This window comes from Phascolarctos cinereus, unplaced genomic scaffold, assembly GCF_003287225.1.
Source record: "Phascolarctos cinereus isolate Bilbo 61053 unplaced genomic scaffold, phaCin_HiC Scaffold_726;HRSCAF=1367, whole genome shotgun sequence".
Taxonomy (NCBI): Eukaryota; Metazoa; Chordata; class Mammalia; order Diprotodontia; family Phascolarctidae; genus Phascolarctos; species Phascolarctos cinereus.
In genome coordinates, this window is record NW_027556098.1 from 349,896,067 (window position 1) to 349,917,994 (window position 21,928).

General features: G+C 36.3%; 2 protein-coding genes across 2 annotated transcripts; one reads left to right on the top strand and one right to left on the bottom strand.

Annotated features, from left to right (window-relative positions):
• LOC110195199 (olfactory receptor OR51C1-like) lies at positions 1 to 957 on the top strand. Its single transcript, XM_020967825.2, has one exon. It carries the CDS (start codon positions 16 to 18, stop codon positions 955 to 957), a length of 942 nt encoding a protein of 313 aa, XP_020823484.1. The 5' UTR covers positions 1 to 15.
• An 11,646-nt stretch (positions 958 to 12,603) lies between these two features.
• Positions 12,604 to 13,548, bottom strand: LOC110195236 (olfactory receptor OR51C1-like). The gene has a single exon (XM_020967883.1). It carries the CDS (start codon positions 13,546 to 13,548, stop codon positions 12,604 to 12,606), a length of 945 nt encoding a protein of 314 aa, XP_020823542.1.
• Between the last annotated feature and the right edge of the window lie 8,380 nt (positions 13,549 to 21,928).

Consider the following 21,928-nt stretch of genomic DNA (forward strand, 5'->3'; position numbering starts at 1 on the left):
CCTCTTCTGCTCAATATGCCACCTTTTATTAACACCACTTCTTCCCTCACCTTCTTTCTCACTGGTGTTCCTGGACTGGAATCCTTTCACAGCTGGATCTCCATTCCTTTTTGTTGTCTTTATGTAACTGCCCTTTCAGGGAATAGCATGATCCTCTTTGTCATCATCACTGAACCAAGCCTCCATGAGCCCATGTACTATTTTCTCTCCATGTTGTCTACCACAGATTTGGGTTTGTCTATCTCTACCCTGGTCACCATGCTAGGCATATTTTGGTTCAATGCCAGAGAGATCAGTTTTAATGCCTGCCTGGCCCAGATGTTCTTCATTCAACTCTTCACAGTCATGGAGTCCTCAGTACTCTTGGCTATGGCCTTTGATCGCTTTGTGGCCATCTCTAACCCATTGCAATATGCCATCATTTTAACAGAATCCAGAATTGCCCAAATTGGAGTGGCAATTGTCACACGGGGGACAATCATACTTATGCCAATGGTCCTTCTTCTTAAACGCCTGTCCTACTGCCACAGCCGTGTGCTCCATCACTCTTATTGCTTCCACCCTGATGTGATGAAGCTGTCATGTACAGATACCAAAATTAACAGCGCAGTAGGATTAGCTGCCTTGATCAGCACTGCTGGGGTGGATTCCATATTTATTCTCCTCTCCTATGTCTTGATCATTAAAACTGTTCTCAGTATTGCGTCTCCCATGGAGCGGCACAAGGCTTTCAGCACTTGCATCTCCCACATTGGAGCTGTTGCTATCTTTTACATCCCTCTTATCAGCTTGTCCTTTGTCCACCGGTTTGGGAAGCAAGCCCCTCCTTATGTGCACACACTCATCGCCAATGCTTACCTGCTCATACCCCCAGTGATGAATCCAATCATCTATAGTGTGAAGACCAAGCAAATCCGTAGAGCAGTGCTCAAAGTCCTACTTCCAAAAGGGTCCTAGGTGTGACTAAGGATTCAAACCCTTCAGTTCTACTCTTTATGGGAAAAATTCAAATATGCTGTGTCCAATCAATTAAGATGAACTTTTTTTCATTTATTTGGGGGACAACAGAATTCAACTCACCTGCTCAGTAAGGCATCAGCAATATCTCAAAGTGAGATGGAGAATAAAAAAATATATGTCAGTTTCACTTGGTTTAGCTTCACTCCGTAAAAGACAATGTGACATTACCAGAGTAATCAATTTCTTAGTCAATCTGTGCCATACAGGACAGGCAAGTAGTTATAATGTGTGATTTGTTAAAAATTAAATTGCTCATATTTTTCTTTCCTGTTTCCAGATTTTCATTCAACAATCTTCCTTCATATTAGCAAATAACCATTTTTGACAAACGCCACTCTGTAAAAGTCACAGCTGACCTTTTCTACTGAAATGCCTCCAAATTTCAATCAGCAAATATCTCCTGAAAACCTGTTGTGTTCAAGGTGCTGTGATTATTGTGAGGAAATGTGATGTGTCCTCTGAACTCAAGGAGCTGAGCTATATAGTTAGTTGAAGTGGGGAATGTAGGAGCTGAAGAACAAGGGTTTGAATGCTGGCCCTGTCATTTGGAACCTATGTAACCTCAGGCAAATCACTTAATCTTTTGGCTTCAATTTCCACATCTATAAAACAAGAGGGATATGACCCATTGTTCCCTTCTAGTGCTAAATGTATGAACTCTAAATTGTGTGTATATTGTTATTATTATGTAATATTATTATTATTATTGTACTATATTATTACACGAGGTTTGAAGTCTAGAGTATGGATTTAGAATGACTATTCTGTTTTTTTTCCTTTCTTGTTTTCTTTTTATTAAATAACACTTCCTATTTTTCTGTCTCTTGGAGTAAAATTAATTGGTCAAACACCATAATATATTGATCTTACTGACAATCAGACTTTGCTCAGGTTATCCAACCATCCATCTATCCATCTATTCTCTTGTTGGCAATAACACATATTTAAATAGCACTTTTAAATTTAGAGGACTTTATTCATAAACATCCTAAGAGGTATACAGCATAAATAATATTAGCCTTATTTTATAGACAAAGGACCTGAGGTTAAATGACTTGCTCACAGTCACATAGATTTAACTCCACATCTCTTGATTCCAAGTCCAGTATTGTGTCTACTATACCTCACTTTACTAGCTAAGGGCACATAGCTAGTAAATATTAGAGTTTAACTAACATTTATTAAGTGCCTACAACATCCATTGAACTTCACCAATAAATGGTCAAAGAATAAGAACATCTAGTTCTCAAAGGAAGAGATTCAAGTTATTTTCAGACATATAAGACAATTATCTAAATTATTAATAATTAGAGAAATACATATGAAAATATTTCTGAAATTTGCAAAAATCACACACATAAAAAGGAAAATTACAATCGTTGGAGGCACAGCAGGAAGGTAGGCCCACTCATGTGTAGAACTAGAATATGTAGGTTCATATATTTAGTAAAGCAATTTGGAAAAAAAAATCTCTAAAATATGCATATTCATTAATATCCTGATACAGCTTCTAGGCCTATATATGAAAGAGATGGAAGAGCAAAAGGATCCATGTGGTCAAACAATATTTACAGCAGCTTTTTCTATTGTTATAAAGAGCTGGAAAGTATCCATCAATTGTGGCATGGCTAAACAAGCTATGGTATGTGAATGTAATGGAGCCTTATAGTGATATAAGAAATTTTGAAAGGAATCATTTCAGAGAAACTTAGGGAGACATGTATGATCCAAAGCAAAGAGAAATAAGAAGAACCAGGGGAGAAAAATAATGATACCCTAACAACCTTGTAAGGAAAAAGAGTGTTGAAAGACTTATGACTCTGTTCAATGAAATGATAAACCATAATTCCAGAGGACTCATGAGGAAGCATTCCAATTCCCTCCAGATAGAGGGATGAATGACTTAAAATGCAAAATGACACATTGGTTTTTGATTTGCTAATTTGTTACAAGGATAGTTTTATACATGTGTATATATAGATACATACATACATACATATAGATAGATAGATAGATACATAGATAGATACATAGATAGATACATAGATACATACATACATACGTATATATATATATATATTTTCTCATTGAAGGGTTTGTTAGGGAGGAGAGGTAGTGATATATCTACTTAAAAAAAGAAAAAAGAGGGTCATTGGTACACTTCAACAGGCACAGAAGAAAGTTAAAGATAGATAAACAGGACAGTTTTGAAAGTAACATGTTGAAATTTTACATATCTATACATAAGTACTGTATGTGTATATACTCACACATGCATAAATGCACAGTGCATATACATATATGAGAGATAAACATGTGTGTGTGTGTGTGTGTGTGTATAAAACCAAGCTATACATAAAAGAAATTTGTAGTTTTATATATAATCCCTCCTTTTTATGTTCTGCTTTCTACATGGAATTATTCTCTCTGCTTAGACGTACCTTGTGAAACAGTGGCTAGAGCATCGAGTTTGGAGTCACAAAGACATAAGTTAAAATCCTGCCTCAGATACTCACTAGCTGTGTTATTCTGGGCAAGTCACATAACCTCTGTTTGCCTTAGTTTTCTCAGCTGTAAACTGGACATAATAATAGAAGTTACCTCACAGGATTGTTGTGAGAATCAAACAGGATAATATTTGTAAAAACATTTTCGCGCTTTTCCTGGCATGTAGCAGGCACTACATAAATGCTTATTCTCTGCCTCCCCCACCACTGCTTTTTATTGTTTTAGAAATTCTGGATTTTAAAAAATGTAGCAATAACCGGTACTGAGGACATATGCAAAGATAATAAAACACAACTATTGTCTTCAAGGAACTTATGGCCTAGTAAAGAGTTGCTTTACAGAAGAGCTTTAAACCTTTGTTGTATCATGGACCTCTTTGTCAGTCTGGTGAAACTACTGGACCATTTGTCATAATGATATTTTTAAATAAATGAAGGAATCATTAAATTACTGTTAGAAGTTAGTGAAAATAGGGGCAGCTAGGTGGTGCAGTGGATAAAGCTCTGGCCTTGGGGTCAGGAGGACCTGAGTTCAAATCCAGCCTCAGACACTTAACATCTACTAGCTGTGTGACTCTGGGCAAGTCACTTAACCCTGATTGCCTCACCAAAAAGGAAAAAAAAAGAAGTTAGTGAAAATAAAAAGATAATCTCTATTCACATTCACAAATCTCTTCAAATCTATCTATGAACCTGTTAAGGATATATTAACCCAAGATTTAAGAACTCCCATTCTAGCAGCTTATATAATTCCCTTTCTTCTAATTTTTTCTAAATTTTTCCTCACTTATTCATTCATCAAGCATTTATTAATCACCTACTCTGCCATAAGGCATTGTACCAGGCAAAATAATCTTAATCCGCATGTCTAACCTTTTCACTCCAGTGCTAAAAAACAAACAAAACCTTCATTATCTCTTGTCTATAAAAAACTGACCTGGGCATTCAAGGCCTTTCACATTCTGGATACAATGTGCCTTTCAAACATATCATAGTCTTTATTCCTTCACATATTCTGTGGTTCAGATAAACTTAATGGCCTGCCACTCAATCTCACCCTGACCTTTACCATTATCCTGGGTTATGCCCTCTCTCAATCCTGGAATGGTCTTTAGTTTTCTTTTTTTTTTTTTTAATCTCATCCTTTTTTCTTCCCCCCCCCCCAGCTAGGCACTGGGGTTAAATGACTTGCCCAGGGTCACACAGCTAGTATTATGTGTCTGAGGCTGGATTTGAACTCAGGTCCTCCTGAATCCAGGGCCAGTGCTCTATCCACTGCACCACCTAGCTGCCCCTTGGAATGGTCTTTTCCCACCTGTATATTTGTCTCAAGCCTTCCTTTCCTCAAGGTCTAACTCAGCTACCATTTCCTCTATGTGTCTACCACAATCATAACAAGTAGAAGAAATTTCCCTTTTCCATAATCTTCTATAACCTTTTATTGTTTGTTTATTTTAAACCACATTTAACATAGGCTAACTTATATTATTCACTTGGGCAGCTAGGTGTCTCAGTGGATAAAGTGCAGGGTCTGAAGTCTTCTTCCTGGGTTCAGACATTAACTGTGTGACCTTAGGCAAGTCACTTACCCCTATTTGCCTCAGCTCCTCATCTGTAAAATGAGCTGGAGAAGAAAACGACAAACCACTCCAGCATCTTTGCCAAGAAAAACCCAAATGTCGTCATGAAGAGTTGGACACAACTGAACAACTTCTATTATAGTTATGCAATCTCTTCTAGTCTAAACTTCCCCCTACTGGTTGATAAATTCCTTAAGGGAAAGGACTGGACTATAATTGTCTATATCACTGTATCTAGCAGAGTGTCTATCCTGTTGTTATTGTTCAGTCTTTTCAGTTGTGTCTGACTCTTTGTGACTCCATTTTGGATTTTCTTGGCAAAGACACTGCAGTGGTTTGTCATTTACTTTTCCAGCTCCTTTCATTTATTTATTTATCTATTTATTAATTCATTCATTCAATTATTTATTTATTTATTTTTGAGGCAGTCAGAGTTAAGTGATTTGTCCAGGGTCACACAGTTAGTAAATGTCTGAGGACAGATTCAGACTTCGGAAGATAAGTCCTCCTGATTCCAGACCAGCACTCTAACAACTGTGCTACCTAGATGCCAATGTCTACATTGTAGGTGTCTTTTAATGAATGTTTTTGAGTTGGTCAAAGATTTTGTGAAGCACTATGTGCTAGGCACTCTGATAAGCACTGAGGATACAAAGAAATACAAAAATATGGAACCTGCCCTCAAGGAACTCACACTACAGTGGAAGAATCAACAAGGAAAAAATATGTATATATCCAAAGATTTTCAAGTAAATGAATGAAATGATGAATTAGGTAACTACAAACATTATTATCATTTTATAGATGAAGTTCAGGATGGAACCATTTCAATAGAGAAAGCAAATGAAGGAGGAAGATAAATGGCCTGGTAGTCAGTAGATCTCCATTATAGCATCAGCTGCCAGTAAATTTACTGAGTGATTTTGAAGGAGTCACATATTTCTCTAGTCATCTTTTAGGAAATCAATGATGCTATACAGGCCGTGGCAACTCAGAACTCAGAACAGTTTTTAGAATTAAGTGAGATAACACAACATGTAGAGTAATTCAGGAACTATAAAGTATTGGAAAAATGGAAATTTACTTCTCTCTCTCTCTCTCTCTCTCTCTCTCTCTCTCTCTTCTTTCTCTCTCTCTCTCTCTCTTTTGTTTAGGCAATTGGGGTTAAGTGACTTGCCCAGGGTCACACAGCTAATAAGTGTAAAGTGTTTGGTCTGAGGCTGGATTTGAATTCAGTCCTCCAGACTTCAGGGCCAGTACTCTATCCACTGCCCCACCTGGTTGCCCCAGAAATTTACTTCTAAAAAAGGCTAAGGCAGAGCACTTTGCCATTTACAAGTAAAACAAAATTAAAAAAAAATCTACTTTAACATTAATTATAACAAAAGTCCCATAAAACCTTTTAAATTGAACAAGTTAGGAATGACTATGCTGCCATCACTCATCCCCTAACCTATTTTACAGGTGTGGGAATTGAGCCTCGTCCAACTGCAATGGGTTGATCAGGGAAACACAGCTATTAAGCGATCTTTGGAAAATTGTAGAGGGTAGGATAGATGCTTCAGGATTCAGGAAAGGCAAACTCCATGTTTATTTTTAAGAAAGGACAAGAATGGAGTACAAAAACTATAGGCCCATGAGCATGACTTCATTTCTTGGTGAAATTCTAGATTGTCTTATTTAAGGGATGATAAGTGGACATCTAGGAAAGGATTAATGTAGGAATGAAAAAAAGAAGAAGCCTTTATGATGTGCATACTATGTGCCAGTTACTATGTCCCAGTCCCTGTGTGAAGCATTGAGGGCTACAAATACAAGTAAATGAGAATTTTACTTGGAAAGTGAGAAAATAGCTTAGTAGGGGTTCCAAAAGAAAAAATAAAAGGCTTCACCAAGGACAATATATGCCAGATTAATCTAATTTTCTTAGGATTATCATACTGATAATATAGGAAAATGCTATAAATGCTACATGCCTAAATTTTGCGCTTCATAAATTATTTTATTCCATCCTGGCAAAAGTGGTGAAGAGATGTGAACTGGATGATTGTACAATTAAGTAGGTACAAAACTGGTTAAATGGCCAGATGCAAAATGTAATTATTAATAGATTTTATGTGAACTTGGAAGGAAGTGTCTAGTGAAGTGATCAGGGGATTAATATTTGTCCTTGTGTAGTTTAACATTTTAATAAATAATTTTATTAAAAGCATAGATGTCATGCTTTCCAAATTATCAAGTGGCAAAAGCTGAGGATAGCTAACAATGATTGACAGGATTCAAAAAAGATTTTTATTGCAAGTGGGTCAAATACGATAAAGTGGAACTTAACATTCATTTGCCCATTCAACAAGCATTTATTAAGTACCTATCATATTCCAGGAATTATCAAAGGAAAGACAATAAAACACATCAACTCCTCAAGTAGCTTACATTTTATTGGGTACAAATGTATACGGAAAATTGAATAGAAGGTAATGGCTGGAATGAAAACACTAGCAACTGAGGAAATCATAAGTGACCCCCTGAAGCAAGTGATATTTGAACTGGTATTTGAAGGAGCTAGAGATACAAAGCAGAGGTGAGGAAGGACTGCTTTCCAAGTATATGGGTATATATAGCCTGTGCAAAGTCAATGAGAAGGGAGGTAGAATATCACGTACAAAGAATAGCAAGCAATTAAGTTTGTTTAGAATATAGAGTCCTGGAAGGATAGTAATGTGTAATAATCTGGAGAATGTCCACAGGCACGAAACCAAGATGGTGAAGGGCCTTAAGCTCATGCCATAGGACTCAAATGTTGAGTCAAAGCCTTTGGTTATGGTTTTGGCACTGGTACTTATAATTTTTGTGAGACTTGGTAAGTCATTCTCCTCTCTGAGCCTCAGTTTTTTTTAATCTGTAAAATGGACAATAATTGAAATAACTACTTAATAGATATGTAAGCATTTATATAGTACTTTATTTTACCCTTTTAGAATGCCCTTAATGTAATTATCCTTTTGGAAACCTGTCACATTGACACTGAACCAGATAGAGTGCTATCCTGGAGTCAGGAATACTCCAGTTCAAATTCAGTCTCAGATGCTTCTTGGTCAAGTCATTTAACCTTTCTTTGCCTCAGTTTCCTCAATTCTAAAATGGAGATAACAGCAAGTACCCATCAAGGCTGTTATAAGGATCAAGTAAGATAATATTTATAAAAGTGCTTAGCACAGAGCCTGGCACATAGTAGGCACTATATAAATACTTATTCCCTCTTTCCCTCCCACTATTGACAATTAATCTGGTCATCCAATCAATTCTATCTATCTGAACAAATCAAATCTATCTAATTGTATCTCTCCACCTTCTCTCTCACACACACATAAGAAATAGGATAAAAATTTTTGCCAAAAGCTAGGTCAAATATATCTACAATATTCACATCATCTACTTGTTAGTAATCCCATGAATAAAAAAGAAAATGAGGTTAATTTGGCATAATCTGTTCTTGATGAAGCTACACTCCTTTGTAGTCACAGCTTTCCTTTCTATATGTTTGTCAATTGTCTTTTTAATGAACTTTTCTTCAATTTTCCCAGGAATCAAATATTCTAAGTCTTGTTGATTTAAACCCCACAACTTTCAGATCCATCTTCTTATTCCTATTAACACAGTCATCACCTTATTCCAAGTCTTCATCTCCTCTTGCCTGAACTATTGAAATAACCTTCTAATTGGACTTCCAATAACAATAGACCTGACGTCTTATCAATACTTCCTAGCTCAGGAGTCCAATTGGCCAAATCTTATATTCTCTGATCCCACCATGATAACAACATAAGGAAAGTCTGTTTTCTGCTCCATCCTATGTAAATTCTGCATGTAAAACAGCTGCAGATATTGTCAGACCATAGCTGTTTGAGAAACATTGATGTCTTCCTGTTACCTCTAGGACAAAGTGCAAACCTCTTAGCTTTGCATTTAAAACCCTTCACAAATCTGGCTCCAACCTATCTTTCTAGGCTTATTGCAAATTACTTTTGCCTACAAACATGCCTAAATCCTCCCTATTCCAAAATGGAAAAAAAAATATTCACTAGGTCCTAGTGTTACATTTACCTCTTGTCCTATATGTCTCCTTCCCTGCATTGCAAACCCACCAAGGCAGTCGTCTACACAGAAGACTCCAATTCTTCTCTTCTCCTTGTCTTTCAAACTCTCTGCATTATGGTTTCTAAACTCATCATTAACCTGAATCTGCTCTCTCCAAAGACACCAATGACCTCTTAATTGCCAAATGTAATAATTTATTCTCAGTCCCCATCCATCTTGACCTCTTTGAAATATTTGACACTAGTGAGCACTTTCTTCTCCTAGAAACTTTCTCGCCTCTGGATTTTTGTGACCCTGCTCCCTCCTTGCTCTCCTATCTGCCTGACTGCCCTTCATGGTTTCCTTTGCCATGTCGTACTCACTAATTGGCTTTGTTCTTGTCCCTTCCCTCCTTATTTTTCTTTATATACTCTTAGTTGATTACCTCTGGTTTCCAAGAGTTGCATTGCCAATCTATATGGATTACTCCCAGGTTTATATACCCAGCCCTAGTCTTTTTGACATGCTCCAGTCATATATCAAAAAACTGCCAGTCAGGATTAGTTCAAACTAGAAGTTCCATGGATATCTGTAATTCAACATAACCAAATTTGAACTTCTTTTCTCCCCAAACTCATCTCTCTCATGAAATTCCTTATTCTTATTTCAGATACTACCATTTTTCAACTCACCTAAGTTTGTAATCTTTGTGTCATTCTCGACTTGTTGCCCTCACTCAGCTCACAATCAAATCCGGTCCATAATTAAATCAGCTGTTCTGTCTCTATCTTCCTTAAAATTACTGAAGTTATTTTCCTAAAGCACATGTAACCTCACTTGAACACTTGATTAATAAACTCCAGTAGCTCTGTGTTACCTCTAGGATCAAAATATGTTTTTTCTTTATCATTTAAAGTCTTTCATAGTCTGGTCCCTTGCTGCCTTTCCAGCCTTCTTATAATTTACTTCTGTCCAAACATTCTATGATTTTGCCATACTAGAATACTTGCTATTCTTTATAGAGTACACCCTATCTCTTGTCTCTGAGGTTTTGTACTGGCTGTTCCCTATGTGTGGAGTATACTCACCCCTCACTTTTGCATCTCAGAATCTCTGCCTCAAGTCTCAGCTAAAGTGCTACCTTCAACATAGAGGGTATCTTGGCTCCTCCTCCTGGAACAATTTCTTCCAAATTCCTTGTATTTATTTGAATATGCATATCTAAAAGTATATATTTTTATATATGTATATATACATGCACATATATACATACACAGACACATATACAGTTAAATGTACATTTTGTCTCTCTCACTAAAGGTCAGGTAGGTGGTAGTGGATAGAGCACCGGGCCTAGAGTCAGGAAGACTTGAATTTAAATTTGACTTTAGACACTTAGTGGCTGTGTGACCTGGGGAAGTCACTTAACCTTCGTCTATTTCAGTTTCCTCTACTACAAAATGGAGAAAATTATAGCACCTACCTTGCAGCAGCTTTGTTGTGAGGATCAAATGAGATAATATTTATAAAGCTCTTAGCACAGTGCACGACACTGTTCTTATATAGTAAGAACTACATAAATGTGCATTTCTTTCCTTTCCCCTTAGAATGTAAGACCTTTGAGGGAAGAGATCAAAGAAAGGGGAAAGCGTCCCACTTCACAAAATATTCATACAAGCTTCCTTTTTGGTGATGGCAACAATCTTTGAACCCAAGGAAATATTTGTCATTTGGTCAGTGTCTAAACAAATTGTGGTATGTAGATGTAATGCAATTATATTATTTTGTAAGACATGAAGAAACTGATGATTTCAAAAAATATGGAAAGATTTGTATGAACTGATGCAGAATGAAGTAACAGAACTAGAGCACTGTATACTGTAACATCGATATTGTCAAAGTGAATAGTTCTGTAAGACAAGAACTCTGATCAATGTTTAATGATTAATAAATGATCTGATACATAATTAACCATGTTTTCAGAGGGCTGATAATGAAGAATACTGCCCACCTCATGATGGAGAGATCATGAACTAACACACAGAATAAGAACCACCTTTTTAGATGTTACCAATGTAGGAATTTATATTATTTAACTATGCTTATGTGCTACAACAGTTCTTTCCTTCCTTCCTTCCTTCCTTCCTTCCTTCCTTCCTTCCTTCCTTCCTTCCTTCCTTCCTTCCTTCCTTTCTTCTTTCCTTCATTCCTTTTTTTCTTTCAGTTGGAGCAAGGTGGAAAGGAGAAAAATTCTTGATAATTAGAAAGAAAAGAATGTAAGTTCCTTCATGACAGAGAATTTTAAACTTTTGTCTTTGTGTCCTAGCACAAATAAGGTTCTTAATAAATGCTTGTTGATCAATTGATTGATTCATGTCTCTCATTTACCTTATGAGGAAATTAAAACCAAGAAAAGTTAAGTGATAGCTAGTACATATCAATGAAGGGATTTGAAGCAAATCTTCTGACACCAGACCCAATTTCTTGTTTCACTGTATGATATGTAGTTTTATCATTAAGTCACATTTAAATACCACTTTAAAATTCATAAAGATCTACCTTGTGTGGTAGGCAGAGGAAGGAAAGAAATTGGCATTTATAAGGCACCTGTTTCATGCCAGGCACTACACTTAGCATTTTACAAATATTATCTCATTTGATACAACAGCCCTGGGAGGTCAGTGTTATTATTACCCATATCTTATAGTTGAGGAAACAGAGGCACACAAAGGTTAAGTGACTTGCTCAGATTTATACGACTACTAAATGTCTTAGGCTGTATGTGAACTTAGGTTTTCCTGACTCCAGATCCAACATGTGGTGTGTGTGTATGTGTGTGTGTGTGTGTGTGTGTGTGTGTGTTAGAGAGAGAGAGAGACAGAAGAGACAGAGGCAGAGACAGAGACAGAGAGAGCAAGCATATATGAATAAGAAGCCAAAAAGGATATAACCAGGACAGGTTTTGGTGCCTTCCTAATGGACCTCACACAGGACATACTACATTACTAGATTGGATGATTTGGTCATGCAAATAACATTTAATAAATACCTACTATGTTCCAGCACTGTGCTAAATGCTGGTTTTTGAATGTTAGATTAATGAGTTTGGACTTTATTCCAGAGTACACATATTGACTTTGGCTATTGTCGTTCTGTGTGTAGATCTTTATTTTAAGTCCTGTTATTCGGCCATTTTTTCTTTGTTCATCCCTTATAATAAATAGCCTTGTCAACAACAGGAGAAAAACATTTAACAGCATTCTACTCTGTGTTACATTGAGACCTCACTTCAGAATAGAGATTACATAGTATTTTCCCAAAACCCTTTGTCAATGAGAATTCACAGTGGAGCAAATACACCTGATTACCTTGGAAGCTGAAACTCCTTTGGTTATATGGGGGAGAAATTAGTGTCAAACCTAGCTTCCTGTGGGAAGGAGAACTTTGCGAATGGCTTTGCGGATCTGCTTGGTCTTCACACTATAGATAATGGGATTCATAACAGGAGGAATGAGTAGGTACATATTTGCCATGAGTGTATGTACATATGGAGGGGCCCATTTCCCAAATCTGTGGACAAAGCACAAGCTGATTAGGGGAATGTAGAAGATGGCTACAGCACCGATGTGGGATATGCATGTGCTAAAAGCCTTGTGACGCTCCTCTGGAGAGGCAATGCTTAGGACAGTCTTAATGATCAGAACATAGGATAGCAGAATAAAGACAGAGTCCACCCCTGCAGTGATGATGAGGGCAGTTAGTCCAAGCACACTGTTGACCTTATTGTCTGAACAAGATAGCTGGATGATGTCGGGATGGAAGCAATAGGAATGGTGTAGTACACGGCTGCGACAGAAAGCTAGGCGTTTCAGGAGCAATGCCAGAGGCATTAGTATTATTGTTCCTCTAAAGAGCATTGCCAACCAAACTTTGATGATGCAAGAGTCTGTTAAGATGGTGGCATATCTCAGGGGGTTACAGATGGCAACAAAACGATCAAAGGCCATGGCCAGAAGCACTGAGGATTCCATCACAGTGAAAAGTTGAATGACGAACGTCTGGGCCACACAGGCATTGAAGCTTATCTCTCTGGTGTTGAACCAGAATATGCCCAGCATAGTGACCAGTGTAGAAATACACAAGCCCATGTCAGTAGTAGATAGCATGGAAAGGAAATAGTACATTGGTTCATGGAGGCTTGGTTCAGTGATAATCACAAACAAGATCATGCCATTCCCAGAGAGAGCTGTTAGGTAGAGACAGCAAAAAGGGACAGAGATCCAGGCATGAGCATCTTCAAGCCCAGAAACACCAGTCAAGAGGAAGACCAAAGAAGAGGAAGTGGCATTAGGATAATAAGACATGATGACTATGGAGAGAAAATTCTTTTGTAGCAGGATGTCCTAGAAAGAGAAGTTTTGTTTTAATACAGTAAAATAGAAATACCTTTGATTCATTATGGGTGCATTTATCACTATTGCATAGCTGCATTAAGTCCTACATACTCATTCCCTACTTGCCCCCCTCCCAAATGTGTGTGTGTGTGTGTGTGTGTGTGTGTGTGTGTGTGTGTGTGTGGTACATCACAATTACTCAGTCCCTTTTGGAACTGCCTTGCCTCCCCTATGAAACATTTTGTTTGCCTTCCTAATTGGCCTTCTATCTTCAAACTTATTAATAAGCTCTTTCCCCCCAGAAATTCTTCTTCTTTCCCTTCCTCTATGTCTCTTCTCTCCTCAACCAGATAAAAAAAGGTCCCTTTGTCTTTTATCCCCTGTATTATATGAAGGGAGAGACACAGAGAAGATGGGAATGCCATTTAGTGTCTACTAATATCCTCACCACAACTTTCTGATTTTAGACACAATAGGAAAATGTAGCTTGGGATGATTTTTTATCCTTCTAGTATGAAGGATAAGCTGATATTTTAAACATCTGGAAGATATGCATGTAACTAAAATAACATATAAAGTTTGTTGTTTTTGTTATTCAATCATTTCAATCTTGTCCAACTCTTTGTGGCCCCATCTGGGGTTTTCTTGGCAAAGATACTGGAATGGTTTGCTATTTCCTTCTCTAGATCATTTTGCAGATTAGAAAACAAGCAAAAAGCATTAAGTTGCTTGCCAAAAATCACATAGCTCTTTGAGTATCTGAGGCCAGATTTGAACTCAAGAAGATGCGTCTTCTTAACTACAGGCCTAACACTATCCACTGTGTCACTTAGCTGTTCTGATACCTAAAGGGGTATATCTAATTCTGGGTATCGCATTTTGGGGGAGAAAAACTATAGGATACCTGCTAGATGACTATCAGGGAATTGGCAGCATATCACATAGATAGTGATTGAAGGAAGTAGGGATTTTTCCCCTGACAATGTAAAGCATTGGATAGGATATGTCAACCATCAGGCAGCTACATGGTGTGGAAGGAATGATGGATTTGGGATCAGAGAACCTGTATTTGAATGCTGAGGCTGCTGCTTAGTTCCTGTATAACCTTGAACAAGTCATTTACCTTGTCTAGAATTTCCTCATTTTAATTTATTATTTTTTAATTTTAAAATGAACAAGTATTTATTTTTATCTCCTCCACCCTGAAGAAAAAGGCAAAAAAAAAAAATTCTTATCATAGTTGACAAAATAGTTAATATGACTTGTAATATAGTTACAAGAAACAAAAAACCTCTTACGTGGTTAAGAAAAATGTATTCCCACATTAGCCTTGTCTGACACTGTATGTCTCATTCTTCAACAACATTGTAAAAATTAACAGCTTTAAAAGACCTAAGAATTTCTGCATTTTTAATCCTTATGGTGTTTGGTTGGACTAGATAAACTTTGAGGTCCCTTCTAGCTTACTCTTACAGATTTAAATATTTGAAGAATTGTTATATAGGAAAGGGATTGTTTTTGTTTTCATTTTTGTTTTCCCTTGGCTGCAGAGGGCAGAGCTAGAGGCAACAGGTGCAAAGTGTAAACAGGAAGTTTTAGCTTGAAAATGAAGAAAAACTTCCTAACAGTTAGAGCTGTCCAAAAGTGAAATGTGCTTCCTTCAAAGAGAGAGTAGATCTCTCTTTACTGGTGACCTTCAAACAATATGGATGACCACTTAACAGGGACTGACCATTTAGGTGATTCCTGTTCTGATACAGATTTTTTTTGGGTGGCATATCTAAGCTTTCTCCCTGCCTCTCAGGTTCTGTGATCTTTGGTTCTCTTGAGGAAAGTTCGCTGGAATGAATCCCCAGAAGACCTAGATTTTAACTCTGGTTCAGATACTTACTGTCTGTATTGGCATTGGGTAAGGTCCTTCCCTTCTCTGAGTTTCAGTTCACTCATTTGAACCTGATGCCTCATGATAATCTCTTGAGCCTATGAATGAAATGGATAATAGCTTCAGGCAACCTAGATGGCACCTAGTATAGAAAGTTAAGCCTAGAGTCAGGGAGACCTGAGTTCAAATATAGCCTCAGACACTTAGAAACTCTATGACCCTGGGAAAGGCACTTAACCTCTGTGCTTACCTCAACTCTAAAATCAGTATAATAACAGCACCTACCTTGCTGGGTTGTCATGAGAATCAAATAAGATAATTTTTGTAAAAGTGCCTAGCACAGTATCTGGCACATATAAAATGCTTATTTTTGCCCCTTTTGCCCTTTATAAAGAAGGCCATTCCTTTATTGGACAGCTCTTAATAATAGACTACCCACCATTCCATTCAACCAAAGTCTACCATCTAACCTTTTGAGATTTTCTTTAAAAGTAGAATCAAATTTGAAAGACACATGGGAAGGATGCATAGTTTATCACCTGACTCCAACAGGCCCTTCTGAACCATAAGTGACACATGAAATTCTCTTGTTTTTCAAGGACTTAAAAGAGAAGGAGATCCATAGATTTAGACTTGGATAGGATGATAAGTGATTTTCTAATTTCGATGCCCTAGTTTAACAGGTGAGGAAACCAAAGCACAGAGAAGTTAAGTCATTTGCCCAATGTAACAGATAGTAAGTGGCAGAGCCAGGATTTGAACCCAACACCTCTGATAATAGATGCAATATTTCTTACACTGTAACCTATTTCCTCTCCTAACCTCTTCTTAGTTCATTTAAACATTGGTTGTTTTAAAACTTTTTCATAAGGAATTCTTCATGTCTAGCATCTAATTTTAAGATTTTAAAAAATTTTGCTGAGTATCTTCAACCTTCCAAAGTTCATGAACGTTCTTAGGTCTTAGCACTCTATTTCACTTAATTATGATTATCCATTGAAAGGAGAGAAAAGGAGGACACTTCTTCAGAGTGGTGGACACAAACCTGGGGATGGAAATCCCGTTGGATTCCCAGAATGGTGAATATTTATAAAGAACCATGAGCCACCCTGGCTGGAATCATATTCTCAGGGGAAGCCTTAATCTTAAGGGAGTTCTCTGTGCATCTGTGCCCTGGTAACTTTTTGAGACTTTGTGATTTATTCTGTAGGGAAGGTTTTGTTTTATACTCTGCCTGTACTTTCTTATCTTACGTGTGTCCATAAATTAGCATAATTATGAATCTCTTCTGTCTTACTTACAGTGATTGATATTGAAGATCTCTATTCTTGTTGGTGGGAGAGAATGAAATTTGAAATGTAAATTCAACAAGTAAGCAAATCCCAAGAATTCAGTTCATTTCAATGGGCCCTTCTTACTTTTGCATTCTTATGCATTATGCTCTTCCACAATTCTTTGCAGTCTTACTTTGCAGCCCAGTGCTTTGCAGCCTGCTTTTTGCTGCTCATACCATATGCTTGATCTTGCCTCTAAATGCCATTATGTCTCCCAGATGCCTGACATGCTCTCCCTTCTCATTTCTACCTCTTGGAATCCTTGTTTTGTTAAATCAGCTTAAGCACCACCTTCTACATTAAACCTTTTCTGATCTCCACCAACCCAGCTGCTAACTATAATAGCTCCCAGGGCTTAGCATAGCACCTGACACATAGTAGGTACTTATAAATGCTAATTGACTGAATATTAAATGTTAGCTGACTTTCTTTTAAAACTCTATTTTAAAAAATATATCCTGTGCATACATGTTGTATCTGTTCTTAGTATATAAGCTCCTTGAGGGCAGAAACTGCTTTCAATTTCCTCTTCATATCCCTGGTGCTTAAGATAGTGCCTGGCACACAATAGATGGTAAATAAATGTTTTTCAATTGATTGGTTGAACTTAGTAAACACAACTCTGAGAAGAAACCACTGAACATATGATATAGGTCAGGATAAAATGAGTTGAGACTTCATTTGAATTTATTCCCAGACACATTTTTCAATATTTAGTATTATGAAATGATGAAATAGTATCTTTGAAATCAGAGATGTAAAGTCATGTTACCTAGAACAGGGCATAAGGCACAATGTCTGGTAAAGGAGAAATGACCTCTGTTCTCGCCTTTACTTTTTTTTTTCCAAATCACATTTGGAATATTGTATATAAATCTGGCTATCATTTTTAAGAGTGATGTCTACAAGCTAAAACACATCCACAGGAAGGTGACCAGGAAGGTGAGATTGGAAACAAAATTCAAACCTGGTGTGTAGAAGAGAAATCTTGGGGTTTTGGATCATTCTAAGTGTCTTCAAATGTATGCATGGAAGAGAAAGTAAACAGTCTGTTACTAGATAATTGGCTCCATGAGGGTAGCAAATATTTTTTATCTAACGTTTGCATTTTCCCAGCACTGAGAACAGTGCTCTACACATAAATCTTTCATAAATATTTACTGAATTGAACTGAATTCTCTTTAGGTCCAGAGGGCAGAACTAGGAGCAATAGGTGGAGAGTGGTACAAGGGAAAGAGTACTGGCTCTAGTCAAAGAGCTTGAGTTCACATCCTGCCTCTGATATTTACATGTGTGACCTTGGGCAATCCATTCAACTTCCTGAGATTGAGTTTCCTCACCTGAAAAATCAAAACCTCTGTGATGTCTTGCAGCTACGGATCTGTTATTTCATGACCCAAAGTTCAAGAGTAACACATTGTTTTCTAAAAAAAAAAGATGAATTTCATTTAAAAAATATTTCTATTTTTATTATGAACTTAATCACTAGCATATATACACACATATATACACACATACACATATACATATATATTACAAGATATTCTTTATAAGAAATTGAGACCTGTTATGTACCATTTTATTTTAAAGAAATTTGCCTTGTAAGATTTATGTATACTTTTTCACATCTACATACATGTATACAAATACACAAATATATGTACATACATATGTGTATATAACATGGTAGAAAGTATAGGTATAGTTTTAAACTTTAAGCATTTAAAATAGCACTGGGACTTTTGAGACATATTACATATTCATATACCTATATACACATTCATATATATATATATATTTGTATACATATACATATACATATGCACACACATTCATATGTAACAAATCTGGTCCATTTCTCTGTGTCCCCTTCTGCACTTTGTGCAATTAATAACAATTAGAACTATCAAAAAAATAGAATACATTGGATGATTCTTTATTCTGGAGATATTCTAGCTGGACAAGCCACTTGATGGCCACTTGTCTGGGATATTATAAAGAGGCATTGATTTTTCAGTTAAGGTTTTGAAAAGATAATGAGAGTTTCCTTCAAAATCAGTGATTCAATGGTTCCAGCTCCTCAAGCTTGTGCAACTTTCTCTTGTATCAGTTCATATAATTTGTCTCATGCTTCTTTTTTTTTAAGCAGTTGGGGTTAAGTGACTTGCCCAAGGTCACACAGCTAGTGTGTGTCAAGTGTTTGATCTGAGGCCAGATTTGAACTCAGGTCCTCTTGACTTCAGGGCCAGTGATCTATCCACCGCGCCATATATTCTGCCCCGTCTCATGCTACTTTACAGTCTTTGTGGCATTCCTTTCCATTCCATTTATTTAATTTGATTCTATAATCACATTTTAGACTTTGCTACATGTAATATATCTCATCAGAAAAGTTGCATTAACATTTCATTTTTTTAAAAAGGTGACTCAATTCACAATTTAATTTAGAGATTTTTTTTTAGTTTGTTAATGACTTCTACTATATCAATCCTGTAGCAAAATGTTTTAAAATATAGAAAGGAACATTTCTAAAAGTGAATCCACTTTTGTAATACAGATGATCTGACAGCAAGGTGTCACAGTGGATAGAGTGCTGGGCTTGAAATAAGGAAGACTTGACTTTATGAGTTCAAATTGGCCTCAGACACACTTACTAGCTGCATGACTCTAGGCAAGTCATTTACCCCTAACCGCCTCCATTTCTTCATCTGTAAAATGAACCAGAGAAGGAAATTGCAAACCACTCCGGTATCTTTGCCAAGAAAAGCCCAAATGGTGTTGCAAAAAGTTAGGCACAACTGAAACGACTGTACAAAGGAAGATCAGAGTTGAGTGCATCTCTGGACCAAATCTGAACTAAGAAAGAAAATTACTTGGTAAATAGAAACAATGAAAGTTTTGGAAGAAAATAACCACGTCATCTTCAGGTTTACGATAGCCAAAGAAATGACGCTGAACATATCATATATGTTACCTTAACATTAGCAAAGGGAATAAGCATGTATATAGAACCTACCATGTGTGAGGTGCTGAGCTAAGAGCTTTTACAAATATTTCATTTGATCTTCTCAAAAACCCTGCAAGGAAGGTGCTGTTGCTATCTTCATTATACCATTGAGGAAACTGAAGCAAATACAGATTATGTAATTTCCCCAGGATCACACAGCTAATAAGTATATGAGGCTATATTTGATCGCAAGTCTTCCTGACTGCAGGGAGTCTTTAACAACTATGCTATCAGCTACCTTCACTTTAAATATAGCATTTTCAGAAAAGAAACATATGCTTATAGATTTGTGGACTCTCATAGAATCTAAGATTTTCAGAAAGAGAAAATACATCAGAGACCATTAAGTCCATGCAATTCCAGAATAGGTGTCCCTTCTATAGAATCCCTGACAAGTCATATCCAGTTTTCAAATGAAATGTTTTGAAGAGGTAGGTTCTGAAGCAGCACATCACACTTTTGTATAATCATAATTTTAACAAATCTGCTATATTTTGTTTTTATGTAACGATCATTTACAAATATATTCCTCCCCAATCCTCTGCCAAGAGAGTCATCCCCAGCAACAAAGAATAAAAAAGAAAAGAAGAGACAGGAAGCAATTCAGAAGAGCTAACCAAGACATCAACCAAGTCTCACAATATATGTAGTGTTTCCCATCCATAGTGTGCCACCTCTTCAAAGAAAGGAAGTTGATGCATTTTTTTCAAGTCTTCCTTTTAGTGGGAAGTTTAGTCATTATACTTGTAGCATATAAAGCTCTTTTTTCCCTCTCCACTTTCACTGTTGTCTTCTTTGGGTATATAGTTTTCTTTTGTGTATATAGTTTTGTGTATAACATCTTATATACTTTCATAAATGTTGTGCCATGCTTTTTTACAGTCTTCATGTCATCATTATTTCATTTTTCAAAATTCAGTTATTTCCCAAATGGTGAGCATATACATTCCTTCGAATTATTAAAAAGTTCTGCTATGAATATTTTGGTATATAAGAGACATTTCTCCCTACAGTTGAGCTATTTGGGATTTATGTCTACTTTTTAAAATCTCTAAGTCAGTCTTACTCCAATTTCAAATTTCTTTCCAGAATGGTTATATTAATTCATAGCTCTGCTAATAGTGCCTGTCTTTCCTTAATCAATCCAACATTGATTATTCCCATTTTTTTCTGATCTATGCCAATTTTCTGGGTGCTTTGAGTTGTGATTTACATTTCTCTTATTAGTAGTGAGGTGTAACATTTTAATATGGTAGTTAATAGTTTGCATTCTTCTTTAGAGATGATTTTTTTTCCAGATACATTGACCACTTGTAAATTGGAAAATAGATTTTATTTCTATAGGCTTTTGTCAAGTAAGCTTTTGTTATGTGACTATATGCCTTGAATAGCTATGGTGAGTGTGTAATAAATGGTTGTTAATTATTGATTTTTTAAATATCAGAATACTATCAAAATATTTGATGAAAATAATTTTCACCAATAAAATGTTCCCTTTCATACTACTTGTAATGGTTTTGTTCATAACAAAAATTTTCAATTTCATGTAATTGCAATTTCCAATTTTATCTTTTGGATTATCTCACTCTCTGGTTTTATTAAAAACTCCATGTAGTTATAGCTGTGAAAGGAAATTATTTGATTCCCATCTATTTTAAATAGTGACCCATAATATCTAGATCATAAGACAAATCTAATTGTGAGTAAGACTTTTCTTGCAACAAGTACCTATCTCCCTCTACCTCTTCCACATATTACTCTTGTTTTCTGTAATGTCAAAGCAAGAACAATCTATTGCTACTTCTGCATAACACGTCTTCAAATATGTGAAGAAAACTATCATTTCTCCCCTTTCTCCCCAGGACAAGTATTCTCTTCTTTATGATAAATAGCTTTAAATCAATTATTACATAAAATTTACCAGGGTAATTCCAGTTTGTTATAATCTTTTCTTGTATCACCAAGAATAGAATAAAATATTTTACACATTTTCTGAGCAGGGAAGCACACAGTGGGATTGTCTTCTTCTTCCTTTTTCTTTCTTTTGGTCACAGAATATCTTTTAATGCCACTTATAGATATATTTTCTTCTTTCGTTGCCCTACAACAATATTAGTACATACTCAA